General features: G+C 43.4%; 1 protein-coding gene across 1 annotated transcript in view; it reads left to right on the top strand.

Annotated features, from left to right (window-relative positions):
• The first annotated feature begins 2,168 nt into the window (after positions 1–2,168).
• The window catches only part of CNDP2 (carnosine dipeptidase 2), a 36,639-nt gene continuing 14,001 nt past the window's right edge, over positions 2,169–24,806 (top strand). The window contains exons 1-10 of the mRNA XM_063923368.1: positions 2,169–2,412; positions 8,508–8,651; positions 10,631–10,793; positions 15,095–15,183; positions 17,743–17,943; positions 19,510–19,594; positions 19,989–20,149; positions 20,231–20,395; positions 22,076–22,217; positions 23,377–23,524. Coding sequence (XP_063779438.1) covers positions 2,353–2,412; positions 8,508–8,651; positions 10,631–10,793; positions 15,095–15,183; positions 17,743–17,943; positions 19,510–19,594; positions 19,989–20,149; positions 20,231–20,395; positions 22,076–22,217; positions 23,377–23,524 — 1,358 coding nt within the window. The 5' untranslated portion in view covers positions 2,169–2,352. The remainder of the gene's footprint in view (positions 2,413–8,507; positions 8,652–10,630; positions 10,794–15,094; positions 15,184–17,742; positions 17,944–19,509; positions 19,595–19,988; positions 20,150–20,230; positions 20,396–22,075; positions 22,218–23,376; positions 23,525–24,806) is intronic.

Below are 24,806 nucleotides of genomic sequence, written 5' to 3'. Positions count from 1 at the left end.
AAGTGGGTGTGGTCTCATTTAAATGGGCATGGCCTCGTCTGAAAAGACTACCTCACAATCCAGTTTTTGACCCTGCACCAACAGATCACGACCACCACAGGAAAAAAAAATTCTACCATATTAAGCCCCACAAAGTAATACCCCCTGCACCATATTATACCACACACCGCAATGCCCTTGATACATTAAATCCCCACACTACGGCAGGCAAGAGTCCCCATTTCACACATTATGGCAGGTGTCCCCATTTTACACATTGAGAGAGAGAGAGAGAGAGAATACTTACAGAGGCGATTACCGCTCTTCGGCTCGCCTCACCAGTCCTCGCGCCGGCCTTTCCCTCTTCCTAACTTGGATCCCCCTCTGTACTCCGCTCGGGGGGGGAAGTTTCGCGGAGTGACGGGGTTGCGTCGTGACGTAACGCGCAAACGCGTCATTCTGTGAAACTCCGCCCCCCGAGCGGGTTACTCGGGGAGAAATAGGAGGGGCAAGCAGGGAGCCACAGTTAGTGCCGCGGCGGACGCCCAGTGCGGTTGCACTGCTCGCCTGCCCCAAGAAACGGCCCTGACTATATAGTTAAATCATAAGAAAATATCTCACCGTGAATACACACCATAACTTTTGAGTCCTTGTCTTTCTGGCTCTTTAGGTTCTTCTCCCTGTCTATCATCTTTAATCTTTCCCAAGCTTCTCTTCACACCTCCTCTTACTGCCACTTCTGTCCTCTCTGTGTCCTCAAACTCTGTCATCTTTCATTTTTATAGTCTTTTTTTCTCTCACTTGTACTCATGTGTCACCTCTCTCCTTCCCTCAGTCCATACCCTCTTTCTCATTGCTGTGCTGTGACTTGTCTGCGCCACTCAGGGCCGGTGCAAGGTCTCTATGCACCCTAGGCAAAGCTTCAACCCGGTGCCCCCTAACCTGCAACCCCCCAGCAGGAGGTGCATCAGGGCTATGAGGAGCAGTCATGGGGGTGCACCTCAGGAGCCATAGTTACATCCGCATCCTATGTGTCTTCACATGACTTGATGTTACTCATGTCGGCACAGAGGAAGCGCTGAGGCACTATGTGGTACAGCCTGATAGTGGTGGCTGCACGTGATTAGACCCGCAGCAGCAGCCAGCACAGTGTAAAAGGAGGAGGCCGCATACAGAGATAGCCTTCAGTTTTTTGCTAGATGAATTCAGTGGCGCCCTCCAGGAGCTTGCGCCCCTAGGCAGCCGCCTAAAGCTGCCTAATGGTAGAGCCGGCCCTGGCGCCACTCTGTCTCTCTGTCCAGGTTCTCACCCCCATCTATGCTCACTCCCGTTTTCAGTTCTGTCTGCTCTGCAGACAGCCATGGAAGGACAGGGGAGCCATCTGTCACTGAGCAGCACTGCGGGAGTCTGTGTCCCCGCAGCGCTGCTAAGAAATCCCATACAAACCTGGCACAGGAGTTTTAGCCAGTATAGGCCACAAACAAATGGTACAGTTGGAGTGTGTGCCATACTCAGTGTCACGCCCCTTACCCGTGGCCACGCCCCTTTTGAATTTGTATCAATTTTTAAGTGTAAGATATTGGCGGGTATGAACACAGAGGTAGGGGCCTATGTTTAGGGGTGTGGCCAGCTGCCACATTGGTTTACCCAACCATTAGAGAGTGCAAAGACTGTGACCCTTGATAAATATATATTTAATAAATACTGCTGGTGCATACATGGTAATGTACCAGAATAATGATACCAATGCAAAGTAGGTAGTAGGGCCAACCGGGGGTTTCCCCTGTACCATACCCGCCAACATTTTACACATAAAAATCGGTACAAAATAGAAAAGTGGGCGTAGTAACGGGTAAAGGCCACACCCCTTTTCCTATACTTTCAATGGAAGTTTGGAGAGCCAAACATTTGTACAGACCATAGAAAAAGGTACAGTTGGAGGGTATGCTGTACCCCTATGGGCCAGTCCAACCCTGGCCATACTATCCCTTTAATCCAGGACACTCATTAATTAAACAGGTTCTCCAGATGAAATGTAGGCTTGAAGTCAGCCAGCCACAGAACCTGTGTAATCATGAGTGTCCCGGTTTAAAGGGGAAAGTTAAGTCATGTGACACACACACACACGCACGAATGAGTATTGCGCAAGGCTGCAAGCAGCAGGTCATGTGACACCCACTTGCTGACAGGACTGAACGAGGGGAGATGGAGAGTCAGCTGAACGCCAGGGAGGTCATGTGATGTGTGCCGGTTGTGGGTGGGGCCTCAGTGCAGTGAGTCAGAAGTTTGTGTGATATACAGGCGGCAGAGCAGCAGCTGCAGCACTCTCTCGCATCTCACAGCTACAATCACGCACACAGCGCCGGGGCCACCATGTCCGTGCTCACGCCCGTCTTCCAGCACATAGACAACAACCAGGATCTCTATGTTAAGGTAAATGCTACTGTGCAGCATTATTTCCGGCGCATCCTGTAATATCTCCTGGTTCCATTAGCACTGTACGATTGTCACTGGCTGTATTACACGATAGACCTGCTGTAGTGAATGTGCTGCCTGTAGGGATGGGGTCTGGTTAGGGGCATCGTATAGAAATAGTACAGATGGATCCCAAACGCCCTGGGGAGACGCAGTTGCTCCAGGAAGTAATGGGTGACATTGGGGGCAATTAATGATTGCTGGGTATGAGTGTTGCTGTTAGATACACGCAGAAGCACACTGCTTCCCAGGCAGCTGGTGACAGGGTTCTGAATTTAATAATGTATTACACAATGTATAATTATTAATAATGTATTGCACAATGTTACATATATCAGTTTATTCTATTCCATTCTCTATAGAACATTCTGCTGCTTGCATCCATGACAGGCACATACCTATTCCCTGTACATGCATATGGTTGTTACCTCTCCCCCTCAGACTCTCCACCTCTCTACAAAACTTCAAACGGGCTCTCAAGACCCATTTCTTTACCAAACCCAGCCAAATCTCATCCTAACCCCCTGTTCCATGCTCTCTATGTACCCCATCTGTGTCACCCCTGTCTGTCTACCCCTACCCCTAGAATGTAAGCTCTCACGAGTAGGGCCCTCTTCCCTCATGCGCTCACCCTTTTCTTCTTTAATAATTCTCAACTGCCCAAATCACAGTTTTTGGGCCACCTGGTACTTATCTCTGTCATTTACTGGTGTAGTTATGCTTAGTTACCCTGTACTTGTCCAAACTTGATTTCTACTGTAAGTCACTGTTTTGATTATGTGCATATGTACTCTGTAATTGGGCGCTGCGGAACCCTTGTGGCGCCATATAAATAAATGATAATAATAATTATGGGCACAGCCTTTTTCTTGAAGATCACATCCCCGAGGTGCTCTGTTTCTGCATAGGTGTTCCTCTAATCTTCCATGCATGTTTCCCATAATGCGCCGCAGCATCTCCAGAGAAATTCCACCAATTTCTTGACTAATTCTTTCTTTCAGCTGTGTAACACCCGGCAAAAAAGGGAAAGTGGTCTTGCAACATGATCCCCGTTTTCATTCATTTGGGTGTCCCGGAGATGCTGGACTGCCCCTGGAGACTGTGTGTCAGCATTGCCGACTCCTACACTGTGACAGGAGCCAAGTGCTGCATGTTATGTTACAGTGCAGAACCTGGGTACTCTCACTGAGCAGGAGCCGGCATTTTAGTGTCACCCCTCAGCAAGTGACACATGGGTTCACCCCCCCTTAATAATGCCACAGCTAAATGGCATGATGTGGGCAAGGATGTTGGGTAACGTATCCCCCTCCCCCAGCCCCCCATTACCCAGAAAGAAAAGTTTTTCAAATTGGCGTTTCCCTGCCCCACCCTGTATATCTGAAGAAAATCAGACATGGTGGACAGCATTCACAAGAAACCGTATGCTTGGGTGAAGGGAAAAGCTATTGTATAGAGAAACTGAAATGAATTAAGACAAAAACAAAAAAAAAATAGAAAGGGGGAGTACAGTTAAATCATAGATATCTGAGCGAGTACATATGGACCAGCCTGTACCATCAGCCTGTAATACCTCCTGAGAAAACAAAGTCCAGACACATTATGTAACAAAGACCAGGTAGTGTCTTCAAAAACATTCATGCTATGTTCAGTTTGAGTTGAAGGTAAATATGTGCAGTGTGTCTATCGAAATAAAGAATGGTGAGTAAATCTTGTTATACCATCCCTAGATGTAATATACAGATAGATCCATGGTTATCTTTGCTTCTTTGCTGCGCCTAGGCACACCATGGTTTATTTACATAAACCCATAATCTATTGTTCTCAGCTGCAATACAATACAGAGAACAATACAGCAGGGGATTAAGTCTGACTGTCCAGTCTCAATCCTATTAAAGGCCAAGATAAACATGGACCCATCTGTAGCTTATAGCTGCAATGTGTCTAAAGGTCGGTACACACCAGTAGATATATCTGCAGATCAATTGATCTGCAGATATATCTATGTACGGATCGGGCAGTGTGCTGTGCATACACACTGCCCAATCCGTCGGGGGACTGACGTCATGAACTGGGGGGGCGCCCGCCCAGTTCACCTGTCAATCACCGCCGGCCGCCGCAGCATGTGTACGGGCGGTCGGACAACCGCCCCGTACACACACAGCGACGCGCCAATATATCGTTAGATATATTGGCCGTCGGCTGCGCAGCCGACGCGATACGTCTGTGAACGACGGAGTTCACAGACGTATCGCCCGTACACACTGGCTGACGCTCCCTCGATATATCGGCCGTTCAAGAGAACGGCCGATATATCGACCAGTGTGTATGGGCCTTAAGAAAAGAGTGAATTATGTACAAAACTGTTCTACTCTTAGCGCAGTGCCAGACGTTGGGGTAAATGTCATAGGGTGCTGGAGTCTGTGTGTGAATGCCCGTATTTTAACGTAGCAATCCTTTTCAAGGCAAAACTAGGTTGGTTTTGCCTTGTAAATGATTACCGCTTTAAAAATACGGAAATTCTTGTACAAACTCCCACACTTCCAGCCTCTCGCATCCTATTATATTTACCGCATTATGTGAAAAAAATCGTTGCTGCTGCCCTACATTTAGGGCATGCTCCTGTTTCTCTGTGTATTTATTATTATTATTATTATTATTATTATTATTATTATTATTCCTTTTGAGCTTGAGAAAAATAAGCCCTAATAAAAACTTTTGTGTGGATTTCTTGCAATTTCGCCGAACCTAAAATCTGCATTACAGATGGTAAGGATTCTGAAGTCTCTGGGAAATCTTTAACCCAGGAAACCTATACTTTGGGCCAGAGGTAATCAACATTGATAGGTAGCAAGTCTGAGTACTGAAAATGTAACTTAAACTTACAGTAGTTCAGCTAGAAAAAAGTAAAAAGGGACTGCAAAGGCCGTAGGTAGGCTATGTATGTATTAGAAGGCAGCTTGCTGTATACATAGGGATATATTCAATTGAAGTCGAAAGCTGCCTTCTGTCGAAAAGACGGCAGTTTTCGACTTTTTTAGGTCTGAAGGGGTTCCGATCTATTCAATCTAACCCCAAATTTTTCGACAAGTTGATGAATTTGACTTGTCGAAAAGCACGTAGATCAGCAGAACAGCTGCTGATCCACGTGCTTGTTTCGACCATCTCAGTTCGACTTTAAAAAAAAAAAAAGTCGAAGTGAGATAGGGAGAGCAGCGCTGGAGGATGTCACAGCAGCGTCCACCCGGCTCCAGCAAGCGAGCTGCGGCTGTGATGCAGGGAGGGGAGGGGGGGGGGGAGCAGCAATACAGCAGCGGCTATATAGCTCTCCCAAGTCTGCCCGCGGCTCTCCCTGTCTCAGCTCCCGCATCTCAATTCGACTTTTTTAAAAGTCGAATTGAGATGACATTGAATAGCCCAGGTCGGATCCATTCCGACAAATGAATGTCGGAATGGATCAGACTTCAATTGAATATACCCCATAATGTCTGGCTTGCAGATACAAGAAAAATGAATAATGGGGAATATCATGGGTATCTCTGAGATGTTGGAAAGAATAGAGAGAGGTGGCCTCCTGGGTCAAAGATATCACGAATCGCAGTAATACATTACACCTTCCAGGTGATGTAGTGAGAGATAGTAAGTGAAGGTGGTCGCCCTAAAGTGGTAGTTATTTAGAAAAGTGAGGATCAGTATTCATACATTTAGGTTACTTTTGTTTCTAAACAGAAACTGTTGGCAGAATTACTGTTGTCTGAGCTGAGACATGTTGTGTGCAGCAGTCTGATTGCAGGAACTGTTCACCCACTTTGATAACCAGCCCCTATAATGGGATGTACTATGTGACCGCCGGTCACATTGCCGGGTTCCAGAACACTTGAATGCCCGACAGTCGGCATGCCCTAATGTCCACGACACCCATAGTGTAGGAATAGAACCTGTGCCGAGCTACTGAGCCCATAAGGGGGCTTCGTTGCACTAGCCCCCTCCCTGCCAGCATTCTAAACCTCAGGATCCCGGCGTCGGTATGGTGACTGGCTGGATCCCAAACGCCGGTCACCCATACCCAACCCCCTATAATATGTGGAAAAGCCTTGGCACTCCTGTTACATTTCTAAATCATACCTTGCAGCTCCCTGCGGGAAGGGATAATCTTGGCTTAGGTAGTGTTCCCACTAGGAATTTGGCACCTACGATTGCCCAAAAAGGGGGGCCAGGGAGGGGGCGTGGGCCCCCAGCGTCACTATTGGGGATGGTGCGGCCCTCTTAACGTCACTAATGGGGGCGTACCCCAGCCATCGGTGTCATTAAAGGGGTCATGAATGCTGGGCTTCCCTCCCACGCTCTCCCTGTGAGAAGATCACTGCATCTATTCACGTGGCGGTACGGCAACAGGCAGGCTGCTTTAACAGGGGGCTGCTAAAGGGGCAGGGTAAATTTTGCCCATTAAAAATCGAGCTAAAGCAGCCTAGCATGAACACTAGCTTAGGGATGGACATTTGTTTTCGATGGTTTAACATGAATCCAATGTTTTTCTTTTGATGGTGTTTTCACTATTCAATGGCATCTTTCCTATGGTAACATCTGAGGTTAAAATGCCGCTGTTTAGCATCGAGAACGGCTGCGGGTTGCTACTGCGCTATGCATGCATACGTTCTTGTGCATATGCCAACCATCAAAATGTATTTTTTGTTTTCTTTTATGGAATTCTGTTGATGCAATGAATTTTGATGGCGGCAGCCCAGCTATCATGTGATCGCAGGCTTCTGATGTCCATCCTTATCTTGGACAGTTTTTCCTTTTGCAAAACGGTTCTGGGAGGATTCTGACCGTATAGTGCTGGTCAAATATTCTTTCTAATTATCCGGTACCCAGGTATAGATTTGTTTCTTAACTTGAAAGCTTTATTTGTTTGAACTTCATTTAGGGGGGTATACAATGAAGGTCTGTACACACACAGCGATTTTAATTGAGCGATTTTATCTTGAACTGGCAGTAAGCGATTTTTTTTTTTTTTTTTTTTTTTTACTATCTTTACCAGTGATTGTGACTAAGTGCACAAGCGTTTATGGCTATGGGCAATTTTGGATATGGGTGATTTTGATTATCTCATTTAAACTTTTCCAGCAACATAATGAAAATTGACTTGTCTGCACAGTCTATTTTTCCCAGCGATAGCGACCTGGTGGGGACGCTCATAGCTATCGCTCGCTGTGTACACATGGAGTGATATGCACTAACTTTTTTAGCAATTTTTGACTATATAATCAAAATCGCTGAGCCATATAGCTCCGTATGTACACACCTTTAGACTTGTGTGTGTGTGTGTGTGTGTGTGTGTGTGTGTGTGTGGTTTTTTTTTTCTGTTCTAACTAATTTGCCCGTTTTTACCGCCCCAAAAAACTTTTTTTTTTTTTTTTTTTATATGTGCAAAAAGATTTGCAACTTTTTGCAGATCCTGTGTATTTTCATGGCCACAATCTGCAAAAAAATGGATGCGTATCACATATTTGGCAGGCAGGTGAAACAAAATCCCTAATAAGTGCCGACATCAGTGATAATTGAATAGCCCAGGGTGTGGTAACTAGCCTCTGTAAATTACCACGGCTAATAGGATTCCAGGCTTAAAAAGAAGTAAGACTATTAGACTATGGGGCACTATTTGGAATTGGTTGGATATGGATGACCGGCATTTGGGATCCCGCTGGTCACCATTCCGACGCCTGGATCCCAGGGTTTAGAATGCCGGCGGGTGAAGGCAAGTGCAACGAAGCCCCTTGCGGGCTTGGTGGCGAGCTGCACTCACCACAGGTTCTATTCCCACTCAATTGGTGTCGTGGACACCCACGAGTGGGAATAGTCGCTGTTGGTCGGCATGCCAAGTGTCGGGAATTTGAGGGGTCGGGATGCAGGTGTCAGTATTGTGACCAGCAGTCTCCTTACCTCTGATCACATTAGTACATCCCTTTGGAATAACATGATTTGCTTTAGGGTGTTTTTTTTTTCTTCTGGTTTTGTATCTTTTTACCAATGTGCATATTGCTCTCATTTCTCAGAGACTGGCAGAATGGGTCGCTATCCAAAGTGTATCAGCCTGGCCAGAGAAAAGGGGTGAAATCAAGAAGATGATGGAAGTGGCTGCAAAGGAGATTGAGCGTTTGGGAGGCACTGCTGATTTGGTGGACATTGGCAAACAAAAGGTTACTACTGATTACCTTCTTAGTGCAGCAAAGTACATTTTATGGTGTGATAACAAATTGGATTATTGAATTGGGGTGACTAGTAAGAAAATGGGCTAAAACTGTTATAAGAAAACATTTGATACTAGTACTCATTGTGGACTTTCTGCTCCCATTGTATCACAAAATCTGTCCCTAAATAAGAGTGTCCTTTATCATTTACGAACCATATACAATTCTCTAGATAAAGTAAAAGAGAGTGGTTCCTCCCAATTGGTGCAAGTCAAATGTTACTAATATGTATCCCCTTTTATAGGGTATTAAAAGACATGTGAACTCTGAGGGATCCAGTCAGAGTGTAATGATAAAAACATGATTTAATATTGACACTACACTTAAAACATATAAAATGCAAATCGGCAATGAGAAACAAATAAAAGCTTGTATGGCAAAGAGTCCTACCAAATGGAGGAAAAGGAGCCACAGGTGAAGAATGCAGAGTACTCCCGGGAACAGGTACCCTGCATAAGGCTTTTAGAGTTTATTTCCAAATGAGGTCTATGCTATCCCAGTGTAGGACAGGACCAGATATTTAGTGCTCCAGGACAGACATAGGATTGAGGGTGGGTTTTGGGAGTCTAATTTGCCTTTACCAATTGTTTTATCTGCATTCCTGTTGAAATAGCTTATTAGAGAATAACTTATACCCCTTTGACACTGCCAGCTTCTAACACTGGTTATTGCACATGAGCGTGCATAACCCGTGTTGCTGTTCGGTGTAAATGGGCCCAGTTGGAATAATCCGGGTCGAGTGTTCCAACTCTGGTAGCTTGCAGGGTTGGTCATGGGTTCAAACCGTCAATCTGTGCTGTGTAAACGGAAAGCTGGTTCAATGCGTTTCCTGTTCTCAGTGTATGGACTGGCGGCACTTGGAGATCATGTGATCGCCAAGCGCTGGCACCGCTGACGTCACCAATCTGGCAATATGCCAGGTTGTAAACAGTGGCGCTGAGGGGCCTAAGGCGGATCGCGCCCAGGAAGCTCCCGTGTCAGGCTCCCGGGTGCGACTCGCTAAATTTGGTCTAAAAGAGGTATTAAAGAAAGCAGACCATTAAATAATGTCGCATTTGTTCTACCTTTTAACTTCTTACTTTTGTACATTTTTCTTTTTTTTTTTTTTTTTTTTTGCAATTTACATTTCATTTGTAATTTTTCTGTTGTCATGCTTTGTAGTATTTTATGGATATTCTGCTACTGCATAAGTCACTCTGCCATCTCTTCTACTAATGAGACATCAGCATGCATATTGGCCTGGTACAATGGGTCTGATTCATAGATGGACGAAAAATGTAATGCTGCATGCAAGCAGTATTGTATTTTCTTCTGATCTCCAGGAGGGACATGCAGGAGACTTCTCAGTAGAAGAGACCGATGTCACAAGCTGGGATCCAACATCGCGACCATCGGCTGTGATGTTTCACTTAAAGCCAGCTGAGTAAACTCCAGCTATCTCAAGTGATAGAAGGAAGTGAGGGCTGCGAGGCAATTGAGTCTGTGTGATGACACGCAGGCACCTGGTTCTCCCCTCCCAGAAAACAGGGGCAACACGCCCCTCATTTCTGGGAACGCTGCAGAGGAACGCTGCCCCAAATGGACAGGCAGAGGCTTGGGGGGGGGGAACTGCGAGCGGTATCGCTGGACCCGTTCTGCACATGCACAAGGGCAGACCCCAAAACATCAGAGAGGTGCGTTAATCAACAGATTAACGTACATCTTTTAATCAAGCTCCATGTTTCCTCAAGTATATATGAAGTAGATGTTTCCCTTACTTAGCTTGGCAATCAGCTGAGTGTATGCTGTGGGTCCGAAGCGAAATAGAATTTGGGTATCGCATATGAACTGTTCGATATTGTAAGCAAAGAAACTGAAAATCTTTGTACATCTAAAAAAATAGAATTATGAACATAACCTTTTATATGAAAATGTGGTTACACTTGTAGCTCCCAGATGGCTCAGAAATCCCTCTTCCTCCTATTATTTTGGGCAAATTGGGTTCCGATCCTGGTAAGAAGACGGTTTGTGTTTATGGGCATTTGGATGTGCAGCCGGCAGCCCTGGAGGATGGTTGGGACAGCGAACCCTTTGTCTTGGAAGAGCGAGATGGTAAGCACAAGACGCTTAGTACCATATTAATATCAATTCTGTAGTAAATATTCTTGCAGGTGCTATTATGATTTGGCAAAAGCTTGTGGGTCTGTAATACTAGTGTTTGTGCAGTGTTAATTTTGTTAACGAAAACTTTGGCTAAAAGTATTCGTCGACTAAAGTTTATTTCAGGACTAAAATGAGACCCACTGACTAAATCTTACCCCCCCCCCCCCCCTCCCAAAAAAAAAAAAGACTAATACTAAATATATATATATATATATATATATATATATATATATATATATATACACACTACTGTAAGTCGGACTGCGTATGTAACACATTCTCCGCCTACTGTATATTACTAAACACATAGTTAAGGGTCTGCAAACTTCTCAAGGGAAGTTTAGATAAATGTTCTTCAGCAAAATCCATTACAGTATCCGTAAACTGTTTGCAAAAGTTATGACTTGACACCTTTTATCTACATTTGGCTGGAAGTCCTCAGAGTGCTGTTTCCTAAAAAAAAAAAATATATACATTTCCTTTTTCTTTACATTTTTTTTTTCAAATGTGTATGGCTGTTAGGCGGGAATGCGCTGCTGTCAGTAAGTATTGTCTGTGGGTGATGCTGTTGGTTGCAGTTGGATTTGTTTTCAGATGTTAGTGTGACAGTTGGAAGTAGTTCAGGTGTGTGGTTACGCTTGGAGGTGTGCGGTCATTGGGAAATAATGCACGGTCATGTGATTTAATGTGTCCAATCACGTTACTGAGCTTTCGGTTAATATACCATGCCAGTTCATAAAATTATATATTTATATATTACAAAGTTAAGGCATTCAAATGCAAACGGCATTACCCCATAGAACAAGTGAATGAATGCCTTAGGGGTCTATTCATGAAGCAGTGAAAAGTGTGGAGAAGTTGCCCATGGCAACCAGTGAGTGTTGAGGTAACATTTATAAAATGCATTCTATAAAATTGTACGTAGCAGCTGATTAGTTGCCATTGGTAACTTCTCCACTGGCTCACTTCTCCGCACTTTTCACTGCGTCATGACTAGACCCCTTAGTCTTCACCCGAGGAGTTATGATCAGTAAGGTCACAACCGCTTTATGCCAGTTGAATTTATGGCTTTACAACGCCGACTCTATCTATGCTCTTGAAACAATAGTTCTATGTTCATGGGTGACCACATGGGCAATTAAGCAGCAATTTGCTGCCCCATATGAAATTGTAACACTTATCCTCCAGTTCTGGTTCTGCGGAATATATACTGTTCACTGATTTTTATTTTGCTTTTTGCAATGGAAATTAAAACACAATTGCCTGCAGCAATAACTGGAGATGTTGAATAAATTCTAGGATAGAGTCCCTGTAAATGATTTAAGCTTGGTAAGGGCTTGTATATAGAAAGCGGACTATGCCTTCTGCAACATTATTGAACAATAAATAAAATCCTGATGTCTTTCACACTGTGCGTGTGCCGCAATGGCTGCCACAGAGAGGATTTATTTGCAAAGTGGCAGCCTGGGATCATTTAGGGGCAGTTATAGGAAGTAGGAGCAGTAAATGCAGGTGTGTCGCAACTGTTTCCTATGCGTGTCTCAGCCAGTCGCTGCAATCGCGTACGCAGCTACCATAACTCTGGCATCTTACTACCTGCTACTCTGATGTCCGATAATCGACTGATCTGTGACCGACCGGCCACACATTTTAATTCCTCCCCCCAGAGCAACATGGGTTTTGCCAAGGTTCTAGCCGGATCTACTCCAACTCTAAACATGGCCCCGTGCATATATTTTCAAAACAAAAGTACAAGAAGCTCATTCAGAATGATTGTGTAGTGACACACAAAGGGAAGCTTAGTATCTGTTAAATTTCATTTCCTCAAGTAGTCTGTCTGCCACTTGTAAGAAAACTCGGCCAGTGATTTCTTAATATGAACAGAAGGTTCTGCTGTAATTTGCTGGGTCAGCATTAGAAGATCTCATTTTAGTTTAAATAGTTTTAGTATATCAGTAAAGATACTGAGTGCTCTTGTTTTAAAGTTCATTAATCAGGTTTCATTAGGCTTGCATATAGCTCTCATAAGGAAAGGACAAGACGTGCAAAGCCCTATTACTTTTCGGGTGTCCGTTGTACATAACTATAGTCCGTTTTCTTAGTAGGATTATACCACACAGTCAGATTGGGAAGGGAATCTGACCTCACTGAGACAGTGAGAAGGGTTAAAGAAAAGGTACTCCCTAACCTCCGAAGGTAAAAGACTTCATTACATTGTGGAAATCCTTCTGGAAACCCTTTTTACTCCTACAATAATAACTAGAAAATTAGCCCCTTTTTTCTCTTTGTAGAATTGTAAGGTGTTGCCTACTAAAATAATGATGTTGGGAGACGTATGACTGTAAAATGCGTTAGTAGTTGTTGGAGGTTGCTGGACAGCTACCAGGGTATTTCCAGTAAGTATGACTACAACAACTATTCAGTGTCTGCAGCTTCAGCCTTCTAAGATGTGCAGTAAATAGCATTTCAATCCGGCCCTAAATGTCTGTCTCTCCCTAAACCAGACTGTACTGGGCGCAATAACGGGGGCCATTTGAATATCGCCCATGCCCCCCCCCCCCCCCCTCCATAGAGTGCGATGTTTATGTAATCTATCACACATAATGGAAAAGACTGAAGCGTGTATGTTACAAGTTTATTTTGTTCTATGTTCTGAGGCAGGCTTCCTGTTTTTTGTAGAAGTATTGGATTACTTCTATAATCTCTCATACAGGGAACTGACAATAGTCATCATTTTAATGTGGATGGTCAGCATTAATTTCTTTAACTTCAGCTGTCTTGTGGCTAAAAGAGTAGAGGTTTCCTGGTGCTTTTATCTTAATAAATGCCATCGTGATCTTCAAACCATGTTGTCTCTTAGGCGATTATACCCATTAATCTGAAGTTGTCCCTTGTTAGGTGATGGGACTGGTCCTTTCTAGTACATTCAACTATTTTACAGCACAGCTAAATGCTAGCTATATAATGTGCACTTTGATATGTGTCCATGGCCAATGGACTATTGAAGCTATATAACTTTATCTTGAGATACTAACAAGTAGCAGATTTATTGGCTTACTGATTAACAGTGATAGACTGTATAGATCTTTGCACTGTAAATTCTGAAGTCTATTTTCTTCTTTTCCAATTATTGCTGCCTGCTCAGAAATCGTATTCTCTTCCTGACAGAATGCCCATGTGTGTATTGCGTGATTCCGGTTAGCTGGTAGCGGTTCCTCCTCAGCCTTTGCGCATTCAAGAACTACATACAATGTACACTTATGGTCATTTGCTACATGCGGCTTTCGGAGTTGATGAATGCTATTTTAGCTGCCAAAGTGGCCAAGTAGCTGATATTTTACTAGCCAGCCATTAAAATGTAGCCTTAACTCTGTAGGAAATGACAGACCAAAAGGTTTACTGGCATTTCAAACTGCATGCAGCCACATTGTAAGTCCATGTTACGTATATATGCTAATAATGCAATTATGTAACAATAAAAGATTTAGGGGGATATGTAGTGATATAGTGGATAGAGAATAAGTACCAGCCAATCTGCTCCTAACTGCCATTTTACAGGTTGCGTTTGAAAAATGACAGGAGCTGATTGGTAGTTTCTCGCTCTACTTTATCACTTTCTATGGCTTTAGTACATCTTTTCCTTTTAACAAATGTTGTCCACACACAATACAATCAAGTTGCCAGCACTGTTACACTTTGGCTGTACTTGTAAATAGGGGTCTTGGAGATTTTGTTAACCAGGCACAATTTATCTACAATACCTAAAATACATTTTGTGCAATTTCTTGCATTATGTGGCAGTCCCTCCCCTCCCATGTGCATCACCAATTCATCCATGCATATTGAATGGAAGGGCACGGTGTACTGATTCTGTGGCCCAGGTGCTGATACGAATTAGTCATTTGTAACCTAACCAAGAGGGATTATCTGCCAGTGTTTTCCTTTTTGCTAGGTGACAATCCAAACCGATTCTGAATATGACATGGTTTTAAATTAGTAGTAGCAAGTATGGGCAGACTAATTTGGCCTATGTAAGCTTTAGTTATGTAGGCAACAAAAACTGTCGATGTAGCAATTTAACCCACAAAGATGACTCTTGTGAGCAATTTAGTTGCATGCTAAATGCTGACACTTCAAATTACATATCTCCAAGATAAAGGCTTAACTAGTCTGTTATGCAGTTATTGCTACTACAGATTAATGTGACTGAATTAACGTAATCATAGATCATTGACCTGTCTTTGTTTTAGGTAAAATGTACGGGAGAGGCTCAACAGATGACAAAGGTCCCGTTCTTGCATGGCTTAACTGCATTGAAGCATATCAGCAAACCAAGCAGGTAAAACACAAGTGTGCTTTAGACGAAAGGATATGCAGATTGCTCTTGTCAAGCAACAGGTTCAATGGGCCGGATTCTGAGCTGGGACTAACGCAAGAAAGAGTAAGCCACTGTGCACCTGGACAAACCATGGGGGCGATCAGGTCTAAACTGAGCATGCACCGCAATGCGCAGGAGCGTCGCACGAGTACAAAGCGGATTGCCACTCAGCGATGGGTTTGTGCGAAGGATCCAGTCGCACGGGCATTCGCAAGGAGATTGACAGGAAGTAGACATTTGTGAGTGTTTTGAATAAAGCCGGCGTGTCCATGTGTTTGCAGGGAGGGTTGCTGACGTAAATTCCGGTCCCGGACAGGCTGAAGTGATCGCAGCGGCTGAGTAAGTCCTGAGCTGCGCAGAGACTGCACAAGATCTGTTTGTACAGCTCTGCTACACATGCAAGAGAAAATTACCAAAAAGATGGAAGATCAGGCGCTTGTAGGTGCTGTCTCTCTAATGCTGCTGCTAAATACTTGGGGTAGTCACACCCAAAGATAAATTACAAACAAAAAACCCACAATAGCAGCGCTAACATGAATGTAAATTAATATAGTAGAAGGATTGAGTAATAAATTAATATTATTTAATAAAGCCTAAAAAACAGCATAAAAACAATGAGGAAGTTTAAAATAGTAAAGGGTCACAATAGTAGTTGCATTTCCTGTGTGATCCGTTCCTGTTTGCAATAGACCGGATAGCAGATGGGTGAAAAGATAGCAACAGACTGACTGCACAGTCCCACAATTGAACTTTACCACAATTAGCCGCACATTTGTTCGCACACTTGCACAGCTAAAATACACTCCCCCTGTAGGCGGCGACTATCTGTTCGCAGCAGTACAAAAATCACCTGCTGGCGATCAGGTCTGCATTTGGCCCCATGTTGTAATGCAAGGGGTGAAAGTACATGCAGGCTGCCTTTGCATGTGACCCACTATTACTGGGTAGCCTTATTTTGACACTGCAGTTGAGATATGAGGATGCATACACCCCCCTTAAATCTAAATCTCTCTATACATTTTACATTGGCCCCAGGTGCACAGTTACAGTACTTGCTCTTTTTTACTTTACTCCCGCCTCAGAATTTAGCCCCATGTTACATAGTTCCCACTTTTTAGATATACAGATTCAGGGCAGAATAAACCCTGCCCCTGATCTGGGCATAACTCGCCCTGGTCTGTCTAAGAAGGCCAACTTTAGAGACAAATCCTACCCAGCTTTCGTTTACGTTTTGGCCTTTTTGAGGTCTGCAAATAAGGATTTTCCCATCAAAATTGGGACAGTTGGGTAGCTTGTTGTTTGTTTTGGTCACACTGGATGTACCGGTCACAGTATGACCACACATCGGGCATATAGGGGTAATAATTTTGATGAATCTTAAACATCTAGATTATGAGTATGCTATTGGGCCAGTTGTGTCCATTTACAGCAGGGGTGGGGAACCTCAGGCCCGCGGGCCATATAAGGCCCGCAAAGCCACTTGATCCGGCCCTCCCAGGCTCGCCTAACCAAGGTAGATGCTGGGCGCCCACTGAGATTTTGTTACTAGTGGGCGCCCGCTCACTCCTGAGCTCCGGCTTCCGGCTCTGGCAGTGTGCGTGTGTGCCTGTGCAGCGCTAAGGGAGAGATGTCATGATGTCTCTCCCATAGTTCTGAGGAGCGGGCAGCCAGGCAGAGGGCAAGGGTCTGGAAGCATAAATATCCAAATGGCCCTTGGTAGAAAAAAGTTTCCCCACCCCTGATTTTACAGCATATGTGGCCAGAACTAGACGGTGAGCCCCATTTCATAAAGACCATTATGCATAGTACAATCCAATTGGCCAACTGGTCTGTTTTCAATCAAATGTGCACAACAATGCACTGCCAGATCTAATTAAAATCTGAATGGCCATTTCCAATAGCACCATGTGATGCAGTTACTGATCACGTCATGCATAAAGGTGTTGACTAATATGACCTGGATAGTCTCGCTTCTACACAGGGTGTTATAATTTCTAGCAGACTCTCTGCTTTTGCATTTGGAGAATCCTTTATTTGTCTCTGCCCTGTATTTCTATAGCTTCTCTAAAAGTCTCATTGTGAATCTTCTTTATCAGCAATGGAACCGCTTGAGGCCTGAAACAGGTCTAATGCCACTGCGCCATAAATGTTCTAGGACTGGCAACATCAGGCTAGTCACAAATCACTGAAGAGAAATGGCATTAAACTTTGTCAAATCTAAGCATTCTTCATCCTAGACACTGTCCTCATGCTGTTCATTATTGTGTATCTTCTCAATGGTGTTTATGGAGACATGTCTGAGTGCTTTAAGTTCAATCCCTTTTTTTTTTTTTTTTTTTTTTTTTTTTTTATAACCCTAACATAACTGTAAACACACTCTTCCTCTACACATGCCTGCCAACCATGGCCATTCTTCTGAGTGCTTAAAGCACATACTTACTCTGATGAATTGGTGCTAATACAACAGTGTTTGTATAAAAAATGTACATTATAGTAATGGCTTGCTCTGTTTATTTCAAGGAACTTCCTGTCAACCTAAAGTTCTGCTTTGAAGGAATGGAGGAGTCTGGGTCAGAAGGTTTAGACGACTTGATTTTTGCCAAAAAAGATACTTTTTTCAAAGATGTGGACTATGTTTGTATTTCGGACAACTACTGGCTTGGGAAAAACAAGCCTTGCATCACCTATGGCTTACGTGGTATCTGCTATTTTTTCATTGAGGTAATTGTTGTTGCTATCCTTTTTATATATTATGAATCCACAATGTGGTAGAATCAGGACTTTTTTTTTTTTTTTGGTACAAAAAGACCAGTAAATCTGTTATGTTTGTGGTTGTTGTTTTTTGTGTTAGGGCAGATAGCAAAGAAATTCTGATAAAACTAATCTGCATAGTCATAGATACTCACTAATGTGGATTAGGCTACTATAGTAGAGAGAGGGCTTGGAAGTGTACTGCATAGAAACCTGGAAACAGAATGTGACGGCAGATAAGAACCACTTGGCCCTTTCTGTGAAGTAATTGTTCCTCAAATTTCCCCTGAACCTACCTCCAGTTCAAGTGCATGTCCTCGTGTTTTTAATACTTCTCTTCATTTGAAGAATGTCTCCCTCCTGGACTTTGTTAGAAACTTTCAAATATATCAAGGGTTTTATCATGTCCCCCCCCCCCCCCCCCCTTTCCCGTCTCTGCTCTATACTATACATATTGAGATTTCTTAGTCTTTCTGGGTATGTTTTGTGATGTAGGCCATGCACCATTTTAGTTGCCCTTCTTTGTACAGTCTCCAATGAATTAATATCCATCTAAAGATATGGCCTCCAGAATTGAACACAGTCTAGATGAGGCCGTACTACTTCCACTTACAGTGGCATTATTACCTCTTTCTTTCTGCTGCTGATTCCTCTCCCAATGCAGCCAAGCATCTGACTAGCCTTTCTCATTGCTTTGTTACATTGCTTACCTGCCTTTAAGTCACCTGAAATAGTGACTCCTAGATCCCTTTCCTACTCGGTAGTTTCCAGCATAGTGCAATTAATACTATATTTAACTTTTGCATTTTTTGAGACCCAAGTGCAAGATTTAGCATTTTTTATATTATTATTCTTTTATATGTTACCACAAGGGATCCGCAGCGCCCATTACACAGTACATAATCAAATGAGCAAACCAGAAAACAGCACTTACAGTTCAAGACAATATAGGGCAGCTATAGAAAACCCGGGTAAGGTGCCATCAAAGGGAGTATGGAGTATAAGTTAGTGTAAGCAATTAAACTGGAATTGCATAAAGTGTTCGTTTGTTCTCTTGTCAGCAGCCAGAATACAAAATGGAAAACAGCTTCAAAATGGGCATAAGTTTGTTACATCATCCCTTCAATAGGATAGGAGTGTTAAACAGAAACATTAAGCACAAGGGTGTATAATGAAACTGCAGTTCTCCCAGTGTTGGCGGAAAAAGGAAATTTCCTCCAATTTCAGTCATGCCTTCTCATTTAGTGATCTGTGATAGTTTGAGGACTGCAGCCAGCTCAAAGAAGCAGCTGTATGACCAGAATGCGCTGCACACTTGGGGTATACCACTCAGTAACTTAATGGGGGGGATGGGGGCTTTCTGTTACATGAGGCTCAATACTGGCGAGAACCAGAGGAGAGGAAAGCGCCTCAGTGCAGTCCCATTGCAGGATAGTAATTATGGTGTTAAAACCTCCTGAATTATAGGAGGCATTTTATTATTGTATCTTGTTTATTAACTGTGCCATACATCTATAAATGAATTTGCTCTTTTAGGTTGAATGCAGCAGTAAAGATCTTCACTCGGGTGTATATGGAGGTTCTGTTCATGAGGCAATGACTGATCTCATTTTTCTAATGGGTAAGCATGAGATACAACTACTATAATTATGTGTAATAAAAAAAAAATATATATAGTGTGATGTGACATTTGCCTTTGTCAGTGCTGTAAAAGTGCATTCTCTATTGATTTATTAGTCGTACTGGGACACTGAACATCTAAATATTGTTTATCAGCACACTCATTACACTGGGAATTAGTGTCCCCAAGGAGGGTTGGTGCACAGTTCATAAGGGGCCTAGGTTACATAATAAGGATATATGTAGTATTTCCATTCACCCCTTAAAATGGCTCCCTCTTGTAAATTAAGCTTTAGAAGTACATTACATGTAATAGTTTGCTCTGATAAAAAAAAAAAATGGCTTGGTTTGTTCAATGATAAATTTAGAATTGTCTTGTTTGTTTGTTCCCCAAGGTAGTTTAATAAACAAAAAAGGAAAAATCCTCATTCCTGGAATAAACGAAGCTGTGGCCCCACTTGCAAATGAAGAGAAAGCGATTTATGATGCTATTGACTTTGATCTTGAGGACTTTGCCAAAGATATCGGTGCTAGCAGACTCCTACATGACACAAAGGTACTGGGCTGCTATGGAAACGAAGAACGTTGGAGATTATTTGTGTATGATTTAATCCGTGTATACTTTTCTGCTTTGCAGGATAAAATATTGATGAACAGGTGGCGATACCCATCTCTCTCTCTTCATGGTATTGAGGGAGCCTTCTCTGCTGGAGGAGCCAAAACCGTTATCCCTAGAAAAGTCATAGGCAAATTCTCCATAAGATTAGTGCCAGACATGGATCCAGAGGAAGTGAAGAAACAGGTAGGAATGTTTCATCCCCAGTTGTAACTAGTAAATGATTTTAGTTACATTTACGAGGAAAGTGAATATTTAATTTGTGGTGTAAGCAATGCTAGCAGCACGCACGGCACCTGTGTTCATTAATTGTAGGACAAGGTGGTCTGAACATGGCATGCCAATAATGCCCTAAACACTCACTTTGCCACTTTAAAGTTCAAACTGAAGTTGATTGGATTGGTTATAGATATGCAACATGACTGGTTGGGGCTGTCTTTGTGATTTTGTGGGAGTTTTGCCCATCACTTGTCCAGAGATCATGCAGATGGCTTTGTCTATGTGCTGCCGGCCAGCTTGTCATTTAGCAGCGTTTATTCGGGTGGTCTTCAGTATGCCGGCGGTCGGGCTCCCGGCGACCAGCATACCGGCGCCGGGAGCCCGACAGCCGGCATACCGACACTTATTCTCCCTCGTGGGGGTCCACGACCCCCCTGGAGGGAGAATAAAATAGTGTGGCGCGCCACCGTGTCCGTGGCGAGCGCAGCGAGCCCGCAAGGGGCTCATTTGCGCTCGCCACACTGTCGGTAAGCCGGCGGTCGGGCTCCCGGCGCCGGTATGCTGGTTGCCGGGAGCCCGACCGCCGGCATATCGTAGTGAACCCGTTTATTCTGTGCATTGTGACTGTGACCCCTATCCTGCTGCTTCATGGCCAATGCATCAAGAACGCCTCTTCTAATCAGCTGGCCCAAGACCGTTTTGGCTGCTCAATACGATGAGCTTGTAAATGTTTTTGAATTAATGAAGTAAATTTTTACTGGTAAATGTTTTTAGAGTAATTTAAGCACAGTCTTATGATAAGGTGAGATGGCTGTATATTGTTCTCCAGTAGAGCTTCAGTCAAGACCTTCACAGCCATTATAGAAAGAGCATCTGTAGCAAGTTATCAGCTGATGCCTTAATATTAATTGGATGACAGGTAGCTGTGATCTCTCAGTAGTAAGTTTATAAATCCAAAAATCTATTTTCATTTCTACAGCAAAGTATACTATTGCGTTCTGACAGTATACTATAGTACTATATTTATGTGCCTAAATTATTATTTTATATTAAAACATTTTATGCAGACAAGTACCATGAGGCTGGCCCACTTTGTTGCAACACAATTGTTTTTATAAAAAAATGTTAACTTAAATATTGTATTTTTTTTATTTACAGCATTAGATATTTGGTATCTTGCTTAATGCTGTAAATCTTAATCCAGAAGTTCTACCTGATCCCACACTGGCAATCGCACAACTTCTAGATCAACCTAATCCTAGTCCTCGAAATGGGTTATTGAGGCTGGCTGTTCTTAGTTATGTTGGGTGCTAAAATGTCCAATCCTTTCTGTATCTACAGTGACAATATAATGCTGCTTGATTTCCTGTAAAATGTGTTGGATATTTAAAAAAGACAAACATATTTAAAATTCTTCACTTGGTGTACATTGTCTATATTTTCAATATTAATGTGATGAAGCTAAAATTAAATTTTTTCTGTTGCAGTTATATATTTTTTTTCTCTTTCTTCCCCCCTTCCCGGTTCCAGACTAATTCAATATTATCAATTATTTTATTTATTTAATTTTTTTTGTTCCATTGCTTTGGTACTGTATTGTATTTTATTTTTTCCAAATCTAAATATACTGTATTTCTTAAATTTAAGGTGGAAGATTACTTGACAAAGCAATTTGAATCTTTGGGTAGTCCTAACAAGTTTAAAGTGACAATGGGTCATGGAGGAAAGCCTTGGGTGTCCGACTTCAACCATCCTCATTACCTTGCTGGAAGGAAAGCCATGAAAACTGGTAAGAAATAATCCATTCACCGTGGCCAATGATGATCTTAGTCAGATGCCTAGAGCACATACATGTCATTGGCACCTACAGTACAGAATAAGTAATATACTGTCCTACACTAAGGGTTTTAATTTTCCCCTGCAGTGTTCCCACACTGAGCACCAGTCAAAAATGTAAATGAAATGCACATCTTTCCTCTTTTGTCTGGCAGTGCGGAAGAGGGGTAGATGTTTATTTGAATTCACTCAAGCACACATTTTACCTTGTGCTGTGGTGGTGATGTTGCTGCTCCTCTGTCAGTAGAAGGCTGGGATTGTGCAGCTGTGATGTCCAAGTACAGGACCACACTCCCAGCTGATCAGAGAAACAAAGGTACAAGAGCCACCATTATCATAGGCAGCACTGAGATGGAATTTTCTCCTCCTTTTGTGTGCCTCCACCCCCTTCCATCCCCTTTCCTGAGTTCACACACACCCACACTTGCTTTACACAAAGTAATACCCATTTCAGACTAAAAACCCAGGTCCAACGAGGGTTATTGAACACTGTTTCAAGCCGTGTTCACACTGCAGTCTGGTCCCAGGTTATTGCCGGGTTTTCCCTATGCTGGCCTTTGGAGATCATATCTCTTGCTTTTAGTGTGACCTGAGTTGTACTTTCACACTGCTGACTATGGGGCACACAACCCGACAGACCCTTTAAACCAAGCTAGGACTCTGATTGCCGAGGCATTTTCCAGGTCTGAGCCTCTGTGCGAAGGGGGTATAATATACATCTGGGTGGGTGTCGGTGAAGGCACAACACCTAGGGAAGGGGCATTCAGACTGGGAAGAGAGCGTTTTACGATGTATCTTTCCAGCAGCCCTGCTTTTGAGGTCATGTGCTCACTTCTAGTGCGACAGGACCACCAGTAGGTCCAGTCAGTTGGACTGATTTGTCTTATCTAGTTTTATGGAATATTTTTACTTTAACTCCAATATGTTGCCTACCATCATGATGGTACCTTGTTAGCAGGATGGAGGAAAGATCAATTACCAAATACCTCCAGTGACATCACAACTGTATCCTACATTTGATGGGTTCTGTAGCTTTGCTTTCGTCAATGATCTATTTTCAGCCCATAGATTCAATGTGTTAGATTACATACTGTATACTTTCTTCTCTGCAGTTTTTAATGTTGAACCTGATTTAACCAGAGAGGGTGGAAGCATTCCTGTGACTCTCACCTTCCAGGAGGCCACCGGAAAGAATGTCATGCTGCTGCCTGTGGGCTCATCAGACGATGGAGCACACTCGCAAAATGAAAAGCTTAACAGGTAATAATTGTCCTGATGACTTCATTTGCATAATTTTTTATTGCAATATGAAACCATTTACACAAAATATTATACATCAGAATCTTGGGTTTGGTTTGGTTTGGTTTTACCCTACTTCCTGAGGCTTTCCTATACTATAGAAGTCCTGTGCAGATATTTGGTTTACAATGTAATTACATTTCTGACTTAGAAAAGCAGCAGAGAACCTGTGCCAGGTGATTTAAAAATAAATTAATGCAATAAAACTTTTGAAAAACTAGCATCCCACATTGGCTCCATTGGTGTAAACCTCCTTTTATGCTCTGCACATGTGAAAGACTTGTGTGACATTGGTGAGCACAATATTGTGTTGGGAAGTATGATGAAACAGGACGGAATACAGGACACAGGTTTTACATTTCTCCAGCAGGGTCCACAAGTTATCCACAGGATAACAATAGGATATGATGGAGCGACAGCGGATTGGCACCAATCGATCAAAGCTTTCTGGTCTCCCAGGATGCAATGGGCATGTCCATATATCCCCGCCCACTGGCTCAGGCAAATCAGTTTTTTGTTTGGTGCGGCAGGAGCCGGACCATGGTCAGAGGGCTGCTGTTTTTTTTAGCAGCCCAAGCTTTCTTATTTTATTTTTATAGTCTTACTAGGTTTTTTTGAGTGCTCTTTCTAAACAGTGTCTTATACGCTTAGTCGCTCAAACAACTTTCCACCGGCTCGCGACAACGCTTACCCACGAGAACAGTGCTGTTTCAGCGGGCGTCTGTGTCAGATATACTAGCAGGTCCAGCAGACGTTGCCAGGCTGTGGCCGGAGCACGGGGAGAAGGTAAGACATTGGTTCCGCTTAGCTAGATGGAATACGGGCACAGCTGCACTGTTTTGGGAGGAGACTCGGCTGCCACCACGGATGCACCAGCGCTAGGCCGTAGGAATCATAGGCTTCAGGAATAGCATGAGGCCGCGATCCCTAGGGTTGATGTCAGCAGGGGGAGTCAGACGCTCTCCTGGTCGCCACTCCCCCCCGGTTCATGACCAGTTTCCTTCGAGTCTCCCGCCATGAACTGTTTCCTCGCTTCCGTCCCAGATGCTGTGCACGAAGGGACCCGGTCGCAGCATAGGTGGCTGTGTGACCGGTGTGTTTTACTATAGGTTCATGGAGCAGCAGTGTACACTAGTAGCGTCTGGATCCACTCGGCGTTCGCTAACGTATTGATCGATCCTGGAAGCGAGGTGAGTCTCCCTGTATCCCACTCTACTGAGTACGGGCTATACAGCACTAAATC

Source organism: Pseudophryne corroboree, chromosome 5 (genome assembly GCF_028390025.1).
Source record: "Pseudophryne corroboree isolate aPseCor3 chromosome 5, aPseCor3.hap2, whole genome shotgun sequence".
Taxonomy (NCBI): Eukaryota; Metazoa; Chordata; class Amphibia; order Anura; family Myobatrachidae; genus Pseudophryne; species Pseudophryne corroboree.
The sequence above is the reverse complement of the archived record's forward strand: the minus strand, read 5'-3'. Positions and strand labels throughout refer to the sequence as shown.